A 15,092-nucleotide genomic window follows, 5' to 3' on the forward strand; every position below is an offset into this window, starting at 1 on the left:
TGCAAGGCTGTTTCCTTGTGCAGGAAACAGAAGCACTGGCCAGGAGGACTGGGGCAGGTGAAATTGGGAAAAAAGAAAGTGTCCAGACACTAAAAGGACTTGCAGGATCTTTTAAAAGAGATGTATAGATGTAATAGGGAATTAGAAAGCATGGGAAAGCATCTGCTCTCTAAAATGTCAAAAAACCCACATAGATTTGGAACAAGCTTCTTGTATCATTTGGTGTGAAGCATGTGGTCCTCACTCAGCTATGTGGCTGACCCCCAGAAGGCAGTCACGGATGGAGCTTATAAAGGAAGGGGAGAGGCCCATATGCTGAGCTCAGAGGCAGGAGAGGATGAGTTTGAAGTGCTTGAGGAACACGGAGTGACCCCAGGAAGGAGCTGGGCCATGTTAGGTGGGGCTGAGAGAGGAGCCCCAGCTTCAAGGAGAGCGTGTCCAGGCAGTAGCTTGAACGGCTACGGATGGAAAAGGATTTGGCTTTCTTTATGTTTTCTTCCTTTGATTTTTAACTGCCCATCCCCCCAGTATTAATGGTTAGTACAGAAAAGAAAAAGGAGAAATTATCACCCATCATCCCTCCAGCCAGAATTAACCACAGTTAACACTGGGGCCCAGTTCCTTCCAGGCTGGAGTCTCGGAATCGCTTTCTTAATCAGAGGCAACGGTCTGCACAGCTTTATATCCTGCAATTTCTTGCTTAGTGTAAAAGCATTACCCTGGGATCTGATTTCCTTTTGCATCTCAAACCCAGGAAGTTTGGCCATTAGCAAGGATTTCCTGAATTTCCTTGGAATCATCACAGCGGCTGGGCTTGGTCTTCCTGGAGCTTAGGGCTATTTCTCCCTCCCCTCCTTTCAAGCTGCAGGTCTTCGTGAGAAGAAGGCGGATGCAATAGCAGAGACTTAGCTTCCAGGCCTCCTTCCTCAAGGTGGTAATTGTTCCCTTTAAAAGAAGAGAGAATTAACTGAGTGCCAGCACTGGATTAGGCCTGGGCATCCAGAAACTGCCCACAAGAAGTGGAGGCCAGTGGGAGAGACATAAGTGCTACAAGGCGAGGTGACAGAGCTCTCCGAAGGATGGAGAAGGGGCTGTGGCGGCTGGCCCAGTGGAAAAGTACCTCGACCATGATTCATCAGGGTAATGCTCCGTTGGTGCCAGGCCATCACCCCGTCTGGGAGTGCAGACAGCTGACAGCTGAAAGTCACATCAAGAATGGAATCAATTCTAAGGGAAGAAAGTAAATGAAAGTTAAGATAAAAACGCATTACTTCAGTGCTATACCTTCTGCTGCAAGCATCTGTTTAATACAAGCAACATGAGACTAGCGCCGGCTACCTGGCGGGTGCTGTCTGGGCATAGTGGGCAAGGCAGGGTCCTGTGCCAGGCAACTCCCAACCTGACTGAGGAAGACAATATGGTGGCCCACCTGGACACAGATTGGCTGATTAAATAAGGGTTATGAGTTAGACAAATAAAATACCTGGTGCTGCTGAATTTCACATCTCTAAGGACATTACTCTGGCTCTAGACTAACTGGGTGGCTTAAACGTGGATCCACATAGTGTCAGTACACAGAAATTACCTGTGTGTGGTTCTCAGCCCTGCTGCTCATTGGAGTCCCTGGGAGCTCTTCAAATTAGAGACGCTAGGGATGCTCAGTCTCTGCCCCCTCCCCCTGAGTTTTTAAAAATAGCTTTATTGCGATACAATTCAAATAAAATACAATCTACCCATTTAAAGTATACATTTCAGTGGTTTTTAGTATATTCATGGATATGGACAACCATCAACAACACAGTCAATTTTTTTTTTTTTTTTTTTGAGATGGAGTCACCCAGGCTGGAGTGCAATGGTGTGATTTTGGCTCACTGCAACTTCTGCCTCCCTGGTTCCAGTGATTCTCCTGCCTCAGCCTCTCGAGTAGCTTGGATTACAGGTGTGTGCCATCACGCCCGGCTAATTTTTGTATTTTTGGTAGAGACGGGGTGTCACCATGTTGGCCAGGCTGGTCTCGAACTCCTGACCTCAGGTGATCTGCCTGGTTTGGCCTCCCAAAGTGCTGGGATTACAGGCTTGAGCTACCGAGTCCAGCCAACACAGTCAATTTTAAAACATTTTCCTTATCTCAAAAAGAAACCCCATACTCTTTAGCTATTCTTTTTATTTTCTATTAAACATTTTTTTTTTTTTTTTTTTTTTTTTTCTGTTGAGATGGAATCTGGCTCTGTCACCCAGGCTGGAGTTCAGTGGTGCAATCTTGGCTCGCTGCAACCTCCGCCTCCTGGGTTTAAGCGATTCTTTTGCCTCAGTCTCTGGGATTACAGGCACGCGCCACCATGCCCTGCTAATTTTTGTATTTTTAGTAGAGACAGGGTTTCACCATGTTGGCCAGGCTGATCTGGAACTTCTGACCTCAAGTGATCTGCCCGCCTCGGCCTCCCAAAGTGCTGGGATTACAGGTGTGAGCCACCGCACCTGGCCAACTATTTAAAAAATTTTTAAGAGACTGAGTCTCACTCTGTCACCCAGTCTGGTGCAGTGGCACGATCATGGCTTACTTCAGCCTTAAAGTCCTGGGCTCAAGCAATCCTCCCACTTCAGCCCCCCGAGTAGCTGGGAATACAAGTGTGCACAGTCACACTAAACTAAAAAAAAAAAAAAAAAACATTTTATTTTATTTTATTTTTTATTTATTTATTTTTTGTAGGGATGGGTTTTTGCTATGTTGCCTAGGCTGGTCTCAAAGTCCTGGCCTCAAGCAATCCTTCTGCTTCATCCTCCCAAAGTGCTGTGTTTACAGGCATGAGCCACTGTGCCCAGCCTCTCCCCACTCTTCTAGCCCTAAGCAAACATGAAATCTATTTTCTGTATCTGTAGATTTTCCTGTTATACACATTTCTTATGAATGAAATCATATAATATGTTGTCTTTTGTATCTGGCTTCTTTCATTTAGCCCCATGGTTTCAGGGTTCACCATGTTGTACTGGGTATTTTATTCTTTTTTATGGCTGAATAGTATTTCATTTTATGGATATGCCATAATTTATCTGTCATCAGTTGATGGACATTTGGGTTGTTTCTACCTTTGGGCCGTTATGAATAGTGCTGCTATGAACATGTGTGTTCCAGTTTCTGTGTGGACACATGTTTTCCTTTCTCTTGGGTAGCTACCTGGGAATGGAAATGCTGAGTCATATATTCACTCTGTTTGAAGAACTGCCAGACTGTTTTCTAAAGCAGCTATACCATTTTACATTCCCACTGGCAGTGCATGAGGATTCTGATTTCTCCACATCCTTGCTGATACTCGTTATCATCTGACTTTTTGATTCTGGCTACCTTAGTAGTATCTCGATGTGGTTTTGATTTGTTGATTTGCTGATGACTAGAGATGCCAAGCATCTTCTCATGTGCTTATTTGTGCTCTTAGAGTTTTTAATTCAGTTGGTCTGGAGTCGTTTTTTTTTTTTCCTTTTATTTTTTATTTTTTTGAGACAGAGTCTTGCTCTGTCACCAGGCTGGAGTGCAGTGGCGCGATCTTGGCTCACTGCAACCTCCGACTCCCTGGTTCAAGCTATTCTCCTGCCTCAGCCTCCCGAGTAACTGGGATTATAGGCACGCACCACCATGCCCAGCTAATTTTTGTATTTTTAGTAAAGCCAGGATTTCACCATGTTAGCCATGATGGTCTCGATCTCCTGAGCTCGTGATCTGCCCACCTTGGCTTCCCAAAGTGGTGGGATGACAGGCGTGAGCCATGGCGCCCGGCTTTTTTTTTCCTTTTAAAAAAGTGTTTGGCTGGGAGAAGTGGTTCACACCTGTAATCCCAACAATTTGGGAGGCCGAGGCAGGAGGATCACTTGAGCCCAGGACTTCAAGACCTACCTGGGCAACATAGCAAGACCCCATCTCCAAAAAAAAAAAAAAAAGGTAAATTAGCCAGGCGTGGTGCTGCACACCTGTGGTCCCAGCTACTTGGGAGGCTGAGGTGGGAGGATCACCTGAGCCCAGGAGTATGAGGCTGCAGTGAGCCATGATCATGCCACTGGATTCCAGCCTGGGTGACAAAGTGAGACCCTGTCTCAGAAAATAAACAGGCTGGGGGGCCCGGGCGTGGTGGCTTATGCCTGTAATCCTAGCACTTTTGCAGGTAGATTGCTTAAGCTCAGGAGTTCGATACCAGCCTGGCAACACGGCAAAACCTGGTCTCTACAAAAAATATAGAAAATAGCTGGGCATGGTGGTACACATCTGTGGCTGTAGTCCCAGCTACTCAGGTGGCTGAGGTAGAAGGATCACCTGAGCCCGGGGATGCTGAGGCTACAGTAAGCTGTGGTCATACCACTGCACTCCAGCCTGGACAACAGAATGAGACCCCATCTCAAAACAAAAAAAGTTTTTTATTTTGAAATAATTTTAGGTTTAGAGAAAAGTTGAAAAATAGTAAAACAAACAAACAAACAAAAACCCAAAAACCCCCAAAACTCTCATTGACCCTTAACCCAGATTTCCCGAATACTTACCACCCTTGCTACATCATTCTAGTTCTTGGAAACATTTAAAGCATGTGAAACATTTAAAACATTTAAGTTGCAGGCTTTAAGTTGCATGTCCTTTATTTCTACATATTTCAGTGTGTTTTTCTTAAAAAAAAATTTTCTCATACCACAGTAACACCATCAAAATTGGAAAATCAACATTGATTCAATACTATGATCTACAATCAAGGTTTTTTTGTTTTCAAATCCCTGGGTCTCTCCATTTTTTAAAAGCTTCACAGATGATTTCAATGGATACTAGGGACCTCTGCTGCCCCCTCTGGCAGAGCAGGACTGAGGGGTGGACCCTCCCTGAGACCACCCAACAATTCAGGGTGGAGTTATCAGGGCGCCCTGACTCCTGGGGGCATTTTTTGTGTGACGGGAAAAGACAATGCTCCTGGCTGAGTGAGATGGCAGCTGGCTTGGCAAGGGGACAGCACCTTTGTCACCACGTTATGTCCCTGTACACTACCTGCTGCACCTACACCCAGGACCGATGGTAATTGAGGCGGAGGGGAAAGAAGGGCCTGAGATGGCAAGTCTGTCCTCCTTGGTGGTTCCTGCGTCCTTCATTTCCACTCTGCGAGAGTCTGTGCTGGACACTGGAGTTGGTGGAGAAGGAGCCAGTGACAGGCAGAGGAGCAAACTGTCTTTATCACACTCCATGATCCCAGCTGCTAAAATCCACATTGAGCTCTGCTTACCAGGCTTCTTCTCTCTTGCTGGAACCCAGAGGAGGTTCCAGCAGCCTCAGCACCACCTGACACTGGTAAGAAATGCAGATGATCAGGCCTTACCCCAGACCTATTGAATCAGAAATTCTGGACTGGCGCCCGGCAGCTTGCATTTTAACCAGCCTTCAGGTGCTTCTGATGCATGCTCAGGTTTGAGCACCACTGGCCACAGGGAGGCCGAGGCAGGGCCCAAGGTCAATTCAGCCCTCCTCTGGTTGAATAGCTGGAGAGTTGGGAATATCAGTAAATACTTCCAATGCACCTGCTACATGCCAGAAAAAGGAAACAAGAAGACGCAGTAGGTCTGAGAAAGTGACGGGGTGAGCAGAAACCCAAAGCTTATAGAAGGCCATCTGAGTGGCCCCTCAAGCCAGTGAATTGGCTTTAGGGTTTACTGAAGGAGGTGGAAACCTCAGCCTGCTTCTCATCCGGGTTGTTAGAGGAGTCATTTAGAAAGCTGTACCATTCTTTCAATATTCTCTCTGCTTTCCAATGCTCATTTTTCCTGCTCATTTATGGATTAAAAAAAAATGCCTCGGCTGTATGTGTAAGAAAACAACAATGCAAGTTTGTAGAGAAAGAATCTGGGCCTTCTAGGTCATGTTGGTTTAAAACTTAGACATCAAGCACCTTAGAGACCATGTTGCCAAATAAGCTTAGTAAATGCTTTCTAATGCTTACGGAACTGTGGCGCTTTGTGCTTGCTGTAGTACTATATAATTAGACAAATGAAAGAACTCAAAGGTTGAACCCCTTCCCTCTCTTAATTTTTGTTTTTTACAAGCAGATTTAAAATTCTGGCTCATAATGTCCTTGATTCAATGTTATACCATTTTGCCTAAACGGCAGCATGTTCTAAATGTGAGCGCGCTCAGCTTTTCAAGCTGCTCCCGAGTGACAGAAATTGACAAGCTGTCATTCAAGACCTTTTGGTAGCTGCCTGGGGCTCTGTTTGAATTGTATCTGTCTGATACTTTACCATGGAGAGTGAAAAATTTGATCACATGCCATGCTTTTAATTGTCTAAAGCAAATATGTTGGAAGGAGCCAATTAATGCAAAGACGGACTGCTGGTCTCATGCAACTGATTTAGGGGAAGGGTTCGCCTAAATTAATAAAAGATCTGAATTATAGATCTTAACAAATACATAGAATTTAAAGGCTTAAAAGGAAACTGAGCAGCAGCAGGCCTGGGGTTGGCTTTTAAGTATCTTTATTTAACTAATAGACATGAATGTTTTGATTTGATATTAGAAATGCTAGTACTGGAGTCTCTGAGCCTACTCTGGCTCAAGAGGCTGCCCTATCTAAAAAAAAAAAAAAAAAAAAAAAAGAAAAGAAAAAAAGAAATGCTGGTATTGTAATTCTAAAGTGCTTCAGAAATTCTCAAAAATAGGCCAGGCATGGTGGCTCATGGCTGTATACCAGCACTTTGGGAGGCCAAGGTGGGCAAATCACTTGCGGTCAGGAGTTCGAGACCAGCCTGGTGAACATGGTGAAACCCTATCTCTACTAAAAATACAGAAATTAGCTGGGCGTGGAGGCAGGCACCTGTAATCCCAGCTACTTGGGAGGCTGAGGCAGGAGAATCGCTAGAACCTGGGAGGTGGAGGTTGCAGTGAGCCAAGATCGCACCACTGCACTCCAGCCTGGGCAACAGAGTGAGACTCTGTCTCAAAAAAAAAAAAAAAGTTCTCAAAAATATTTTGAACTTCCCCACCTTTGTCCTATTTTTGAAGGAGGGGTCTTCATTGAAGAGATCATACAGAAATAAATTAATTGTTACAAAACAAATGGAATGTCTATACTTCTTACCCTATTGAGTTACATTAACCGCATCTCCAATTAAATTTAAAGTGCTCCCAACCTAAAATATAGTCATGTGTCTATATTTAAAAATGCATATTACTAAATCTATTTTTTTTTCAGTCTATCATCCACACTGCAGCAAGGTGATTCTGCTAAAACATATCTCCTTAAAAGCCATCTGGAGCTTCTCATCAGCATCAATATGAAGCCAAAAATCCTTAGGAGGACAGAGGGAGTCCCTCACAACCTAGACCGGTCCCCTTCCCTCCAGCTGCCTCAACTGTCCGCAGGACTCTCTTCCCACCTGTGGCCACACTATGCAACTTGGAATTTCCCCACCTGGGCGGACTCATTGCGTCATCACCAACTGGATGCATCTTCTGCTCTGCGAAGCCGGTGAAATCTTTCTCAACCCTTGAGATGCAGCCCACTCTCCTCCTAACATCTGGATTCCTCTCTGTCACTGCATTCCCTCCTGTCATCCTGCCTTTGTTTTCTTACCCTCCTCTCTCTCCCGTGTCATAGGCATTAACTAAAATTAAATAAAAATTCAGATCATCCTTGTACTTGCTGCATTTCAAATGCTTGGCAGTCACATGTAGTTAGTGGCTACCCTCTTGGACAGCACAGATAGAGATTATTTCCATCACTGAAGAAAATTCTAGACTTTGAGCTTCTTGAGGACAGGGGCTTGATCATTTGACACTGCTTTACAGTGTCTAGCAGTGTCTACCCTGTAGCAGGGGCTCAGGAAATTTTTCCTGAAATGAACCTAACTGAACTGATGTGGGTTTGTCATCAGGGTGTACCTGCTGTTAAAGGAGGTTATGACCTCTGATGCTGGAGTGGCCAGAGGGGATGGGAGTGGGCCTGGCAGTCTGAGGAAAGGGGGTGAAACCAGCTGAGAAGTCATCTTTTACCTGCTGGCATGGCCCCAGCCGGGGTTCTGTTGCTATGGGAGAATGGATGAGTAGGGATGGATTACACCACCCTGGATCTAGAGGACAACCTGGCTTGAGGGGCATGGGGGACGTTGGAAGTCAGGGTAAGAAGCTTGGACTTCATTCTACTGGCATGGAGAGACCCTGGAAATTACTGAGCAGTAGAGTGATAGGCTAAGCTTATAGGAGGAGCCAAAATTATTAATACAGCTCCTTAGATCTTAGATCCTGTGACTTAGGAAAGGCAATAGGAGCCCCTGAGCATTCTGGGTCCTTTGTACATTTGGGAGAACAGAGGCCCAGAGTGGGAAATCGTCCTCCTGGGCAGCACAAACATGGCTACTCCATTCCTATTCAGAAGCCTCGTTTCCTGATTAAGGCTCTGGCAGCTGTGGTGTTTCATTGTTCATTATTCATGAATAGACTTGGCCCTGTTCAAAACTAAAGCTTCAATGCTGCAAATGAGGGCTGCAGAGAGGATGTTGGGGAACTCGTCTGTTTGGCTTCAAAACTGCCCCCTTTTCTCTGGAAAAATCCTCTCTAGAATACCGTGCCAAGGCCTGGTGAGTGAGAAATGAGTTTTCATGATGTATCAAAAGAAAAATGCTTCTTTTAAGAAAACGTCTTTATAAATGGCAGCAGGTGGGGAAGAATCTAAAAGAGAGAAAGAGCAACGCTTGCAGGTTGAAAGCATTACCTCCCGATATGGAAACATTAGGACTAAGGGAAGGTCAGAGATGGGCCCACGAGGCCAGGTTTCAATGGACTTACCATTTCCTTCTTCGTGCGTCCACTGATGGACACGCGTAGGCACACACACCAACAGCCTCTCATGTGGACAGTCCAGGGTGCCCACAATCCTTCCAGCAAGACTTTGATTTCTCTGTTTCGAAGGATTTCTTGAGGCCCCTCTGTAGCGCTGCTCGTCTTCTTCATGACCCGTGACTGGGTCAGAGCAGGTGGGGTGAGCTGCACTCACAGCTGGCAGATGAGCCTGTGACCTCACTGTGCAGTGGCCCTGCCAGGTTGCTCTTTCTAAAACCTTGGGTATTGCAAATTCTGCTTCTTAGGGACCGCTCGGTCCCCCAGTCCTCCCCCTGCTGACTCCCTTCCTGATGAAGCCACCAGCGTGGCTCTCGGGGTAGTGCTGTCTTCCTTCTCTAGAACAGCCACGTGGCCCCATGGCTGGCACTTACTGGTCACCGTGATTACAAATGCCTCTTCTAGGCTGTGAACCGTCACAGGAGTGGGTCCAGTTCAGCCGACACTTCCTCAGGGGTATTAAGTGGCTGGGGGTCCCCCTGAGTCTCCATCACCCTCTTACCCATTCTCCACCCCCTCCCCCACCACACATACACTCTACTCCCGCAGTACTGAATAAGTTGCCAAAGCACTGTGCTGGCACTGGGGCATTCAGGGGTAAAGAAGACGGGAACTCTGCCCTACGGAGGAGGTGATGAGGGCAGGAACAGCAGCACAGAGGGTGAGAGGCAGAGGCAATGGCACTGAGTGGGGGCATGAGGATGGAAGAGGAGCATGCTAGATGGGATGATGGGACCCAGCACTGACCAAATAGAAGCTTGTGGGTGGCACATCAGTCACTCCAGGGACATATGCGGTCACTGCCATTTTCCTAATGAAACTCCTCCAGTTATTAAACAAAGGCCCAGAGTCATAGACTTAAGGACCAGAAGTGGGATTTGAACCCAAGTCCCCCAGATGATAGGGCTCCCACGCCTTCTCTAGGTCACATGAGCCCACGCTGGAGGGGAGGAGGGGTGTTTCAAGAAGAGGGGAGATGTGGGCAAAGAAAGGCACAGAGACCGCAAGCAGAAAGGTATGTTCCAGAAAATGCAAGTTATTCAGCACTGGGGGAGCAGAGTGTATATGTGGTGGGGGAGGGGTAGATAATGGGTGAGAGGGTGGTGGAGACTCAGTGGGACCCCCAGCTACTTAATTCCCCAACAGGGAAAGAGCCTAGAAACTCCCTCCACCTCCCGCAAAGCAGTGGGGAAGCTGCCGCCACACTGTTTTCGGTCCGCTCATTCCCTCTGCAGTCTGGCTGCTCAGGGGGATGGAGGAGGATGGGGCTTGCAGGCAGGCACAGCCGGTTTGGAAGGTGTCCTGGCTCCAGCACTCAACTTGTGGCATGACACTCAGGGGAGTCACCCTTTCTGGCCCTCAGTTTTCTCCTCTGTAAAATAAGGGAATTCGATAAAAATAAGTTATCACCAATTTATTCACCACCACGTGTCCTTTTAATTCCATCTGCCCCAGGACTGCAGTGGGGAGAGTCTTTCTTTGCTGATGGACTTCGAAAATCATCACCCCCCCGCATTTTTTGTGGTTAACCACAGCTAGCCAGGAACTCAGGGCTTCTCATCAGCAGAGGCCTCTGCCTCTCCAGTATCCAGGGCTGAATGAATTCTGGGTCAAGGCCTCCCTCCCGCAGCCATGAGGCCCTGGCTTTATGGAATATCGCTTGGAGTCCAGGGAGTCAGCATGGGGACCCCAACAGCTTTCCCATGCCCCAGGCTCCTGGGCCTTTCTGGGGGACCCCTCTGGGCCCTGGGCATTAACAAGGTTCATATTTGGAAGGTGCTTTGAGGGGGCTTATAAGTATTTGGAGTTTACTTTTTAAACTATTTGTATTGGAAAAGTAACGTGTGCACAAGGGAACAACCCAAATACAGAATATTAAAATCCCCAAGCCCCCAGCCCCCTCCCATGCTACTCTATCCCAAAGTCAGCTCTGCCGGCCCACCCAACCCTGGGTGTCTCTGGGTGGAGGTTTGAGGGTTCGGGATGAGGGCTGGACGAACTGCCTCCTCTCAGGTCCTTGGTCACGAGCTGTGCCCATCTGCTCAGTGTGGACCCAGGACTACTGCCCACAGGCCTGGTGCTGCCTGGGCACCCAGACCCACCTCCAGGGTCGCCCTCGGCCCTCCTGATGACCCTCAGACTCGCATCTGTCCCAAAGGATGCACCAAAGATTCTCCAGCGGGAAATCAAATTTTTGATAACAAAAGTGTTTTGAAATAATCACACACGTGGTGAAAAATTCAAAGAGGGGAAAACCCCTTTCCCATCTAAGACCGCTCCACCCAGTTACGAGCTTCTGAGCCGCTTCCTAGGCTTTCTGCGAATACGGCCATGCGTGCCACCCACAACAACTTTTTAAAAGAATCAGACGTGTGAAGGACTCTATACGAATTACTTCTGCTCTCTGCTTTTATCACTTCACTGTGGGTCTGGGCGCGGGCTTTCTGCCAGCTCCGCGGACGCTGCCTTCGTCCGGCCGCACAGGCCCCGCGGTCAGGGTCCCGCGTACGGGGTACCGGGGGCAGAACCAGCGCGTGACCAGGGTCAGCGGTGCCGCAACGCCCCGGGTCTGCGTAGAGGCCCCTGCAGTCCGAGCCTCCCGGGCGGGCCCCCAGTCCGGCGATTTGCAGGAACTTTCCCGGGCGCTCCCAAGCGGAGCCGCCGCAGGGCCCCCTTGCAAAGTTCCATTAGTTTGAAGGACGCGAATCTCAGCGAGAGAACCTGCGGAAGGCGAATATGTGGGGCGCGCAGACGGGGAAACTGAGTCCGACGAGAGGGCGGGCCTGTGCGCTGCCCCGCCCGCGCCCCACCAGCTCCGCCGTGCCCGGGCGCGCCCGCCCTGCCCCCTCCGCGGGCGGTCCCGGTCCAGCCGCCCGCCCTCCCGCCATCCGGCCAGCCCCCATCCCGGGCGCCGTGCCCGTCCCCAAGGCGGCTCGTCACCGCTGCGAGGCCAATGGGCTGGGCCGCGCGGCCGCGCGCACTCGCACCCGCTGCCCCCGAGGCCCTCCCGCACTCTCCCCGGCGCCGCTCTCCGGCCCTCGCCCTGTCCGCCGCCACCGCCGCCGCCGCCAGAGTCGCCATGCAGATCCCGCGCGCCGCTCTCCTCCCGCTGCTGCTGCTGCTGCTGGCGGCGCCCGCCTCGGCGCAGCTGTCCCGGGCCGGCCGCTCCGCGCCTTTGGCCGCCGGGTGCCCAGAGCGCTGCGAGCCGGCGCGCTGCCCGCCGCAGCCGGAGCACTGCGAGGGCGGCCAGGCCCGGGACGCGTGCGGCTGCTGCGAGGTGTGCGGCGCTCCCGAGGGCGCCGCGTGCGGCCTGCAGGAGGGCCCGTGCGGCGAGGGGCTGCAGTGCGTGGTGCCCTTCGGGGTGCCAGCCTCGGCCACTGTGCGGCGGCGCGCGCAGGCCGGCCTCTGTGTGTGCGCCAGCAGCGAGCCGGTGTGCGGTAGCGACGCCAACACCTACGCCAACCTGTGCCAGCTGCGCGCCGCCAGCCGCCGCTCCGAGAGGCTGCACCGGCCGCCGGTCATCGTCCTGCAGCGCGGAGCCTGCGGCCAAGGTACTCCGCCGCGCTCCTGGGCAGCTCCCCACTCTCTCCATCCCAGCTCGGACCTGCTTCTGCGGGACTGGTGGGCAGGTTGAGGGGCAGCGAAGCGTTGTGGGGTGGCCAGGGTAACTCTCGGGGACAGGCAGGTGAGCCCCGGGGTGGCGGATTTCCGCGGGCTGCCTCGGAACCGAGCTTCGCGCCCAGCCCGGGGCCGGTTCTGCGCCCAGACGATGCCGGTACGCCCGGCCTGCACTCTGGGGCTCGAGACGCCGGGCGATCGGCCATGGAGTGCCCTGAGGGCAGCCACACAGCGCGGGGACCCCAGGACGAATAAGAGGAATGGGGGCATAAAGGAAGGAGAGAAGTTCAGGACTGGGAACTGGCGCCTCGCAGAGCGGCTTCAGGACCACAAGAAGTCATTTCGGTTGCTTTTTCTTCTATTTACTTCCTCCGTCCCCTTTAAAATTCATTACTTTGGTCACGGGACCGCTCAGTGAAAACTGTATGTAACTCTTTTGGAAAGGAACAGTGTTTGCCGGCCCGCCCCGGAGTTTCCCCAAAAAGTCTACCCCGGGCAGGGAACGGTTTGGCACCGCTCTCGTTTCGGCGGCGTTGCTGCCTGTCTTGCTTTCCTCGTTTTGAGCTAGCCCTACAAAAATGAAAGTGGCTCCTTTTGAATAAGCTGAATCGGGCTTCGGATCACGAAATCTGCAGAGGCGGAGAAGGGACAGGGTTAGTGATGAGGAAGAAGTCTACCCCTCTGTTCCTCCAGCCGCACACAGGACCTATTCTGGCAGGGGAGATGGTGGTGATGGGGGAAGGAGTGGAATGGAGCAATGTCTAACTCTCTCGCGGGACCTTCCGGAGAGATGCTCCTCATCTTCAGGCAGAGGCCATGTGGAAAAATAATATCGAGTTCAGCGGCGGCCAGCCCCGCGGTGTAGGAACCAGACAGCGGGGCTTGGCAGTGCGCTTGGGCGCAGCCGTGCGGCTGCTGCCGGACCCCAGCGCTGCCTCCTCAACACGGGCAGTGCCAGGAGAGGGGCACAGGGGAGCGCAGTGCAGAGGGACTGGTCTAGAGTTTACTTTATAGGAATATGGTTCAGTGTGACCAACTAGGGCTTAGCATAGTTTGGCTTACATGGACGGGAAGGTGCCAGAGCTGAACTGGGTGAAATTCGAGATTGAGTATTTCACCAACACAGGAGCACAGCCCTCGGGAAAGTCAGCCTAGTTAGGCAGTAGAGAGTTGTCCCGGAGAGAAGTGATCCTGCAGACTCGAGAATGGGCATGATGATAGCACACGCCTGTTGAGCACCCAGTCTGTGTGCCGGGTGTGTTACCTCTGTGCCCTCATTTGGTCTCACGAGGAGGAAGTTTCTCCTCTCTCTCTCTTTTTTTTCTTAAGAGACAGGGTCTTCTTCTGTCGCCCAAGCTGGGGTGTAGTGGTGTGATCATGGCTCACTGCAGCCTCCGACCCCTGGGCTCAATGTTTCTCCTGCTTCAGCCTCCCAAGTGGCTGGGACTACAGGCGGATGCCACCACACCCAGCTTCTCATTCCTGTTTTACAGATAACGGAACTAAGGTTGAGAAACTTGCCCAAGGTCACTCAGCTGGAATTTAAACCCAGACAGCCTCATTCAGAGGAGTCAGCCCAGCACTTAACTCCAAGGGTGTGGGAGAGGGGTCAGGTGCTGTAAATTTCCTGGTGGGCTGGACGTGCAACCCCCTCAGAGCTGGGAACAGCATACACAAAGCCTAAGACTTGTTTGGAGGTGAATAGATCAGTGTGGCTGGGGAACATTTGGGGAGGGCAGCAGGAGTGAGCCAGGCTGGTGGCCCAGAGTCCCAGGGCTGAAGAGGCTGGCTGTGCCCCGTGCCCTGTGCGCAGATGTTCTTGAACTGGGGCAACTCAAAGCCTACTGTAGTGTAGGGCTGACCTAGCAGTGGAGTGCGGAATGCATCCAGGGTGGAGAGTTTAGACTACTGCAATAATCTGGGTGTGAGGCGACAACATTGAAAAAGCATGTTTTTGTCCAAAACAAGCCAGCTGTTACTGGTCTCGCTGTTTGTGGTCTCATTGCACGGGGTCCGGAGTTGCTGGCACCATGCAAGCTGCCTAATTTATTGCTAGTGAGGCAAGTTGCTTAACAAGCTTTGGAGTTGGCTGAGTCCCCGTGTGGAGGAAAACAGGTCCCCCATTGGCCATCAGGCTCACAGCGGGCTCCTGGTGTACCAGTGAGGGGACAGCCACAGAGGGATAAGCATGGTGGCTTTGAAAGGAGGAAGAGACAGAGTGGGTACAATGCTGTTTTTATCCCTCCCTCCTTCTTTTGCAAATATTTATTGAGCTCTGTAGGGTGTCTGACACCGTTTGCATGTTTGTCTGTCTGGGCACATCAGAGGCACTTGGTATGAGTGGATTACTGAATGAATAAATGAATGAATGAAGACAAACAGGAGGTGCTTGCGATACACAGCCATTCTGTTTTTCCTTAGTGGAAGGCACTGCTTTGCTGCGCCCCCTCTCTGGATCTCACACTGCACCCTTGACTTTTCGGAGGTGTTTCCGAGGACAGGCGCCTGGGAGCCAGCAGACTTCATTCAGTCCAAGCCAGGCTCCAGGACTCAGCAGCTGGTGCCCACGGGCAGGTCACTTGACGTCACTGTTAAATGAGGTGAATTGGCTGCCTGCTCTGGC

The 15,092-nt window shown here is 50.8% G+C and overlaps 2 protein-coding genes across 2 annotated transcripts in view; both read left to right on the top strand.

Moving 5' to 3' along the window:
- The first annotated feature begins 4,942 nt into the window (after window positions 1-4,942).
- On the top strand, window positions 4,943-7,654 carry ARMS2 (age-related maculopathy susceptibility 2). The gene is made up of 2 exons (XM_054503997.1): window positions 4,943-5,314; window positions 7,209-7,654. Exons 1-2 carry the CDS (start codon window positions 5,042-5,044, stop codon window positions 7,233-7,235), a joined length of 300 nt encoding a protein of 99 aa, XP_054359972.1. The 5' UTR covers window positions 4,943-5,041; the 3' UTR covers window positions 7,236-7,654.
- A 4,044-nt stretch (window positions 7,655-11,698) lies between these two features.
- The window catches only part of HTRA1 (HtrA serine peptidase 1), a 54,186-nt gene continuing 50,792 nt past the window's right edge, over window positions 11,699-15,092 (top strand). Inside the window, exon 1 of the mRNA XM_054436221.2 lies at window positions 11,699-12,402. Within this exon, the coding sequence (XP_054292196.1) occupies window positions 11,805-12,402 (598 nt within the window). The 5' untranslated portion in view covers window positions 11,699-11,804. The remainder of the gene's footprint in view (window positions 12,403-15,092) is intronic.

Source organism: Pongo pygmaeus, chromosome 8 (assembly GCF_028885625.2).
Source record: "Pongo pygmaeus isolate AG05252 chromosome 8, NHGRI_mPonPyg2-v2.0_pri, whole genome shotgun sequence".
Lineage (NCBI taxonomy): Eukaryota > Metazoa > Chordata > Mammalia > Primates > Hominidae > Pongo > Pongo pygmaeus.

Coding starts and splice junctions, on each gene's coding strand:
- ARMS2 (XM_054503997.1), top strand. CDS start 5,042: ATGGTAATTGAGGCGGAGGGGAAAGAAGGGCCTGAGATGGCAAGTCTG. Junction 5,315..7,208: donor CTCAGCACCACCTGACACTG/GTAAGAAATGCA, acceptor TTTTTTTTTCAG/TCTATCATCCACACTGCAGC.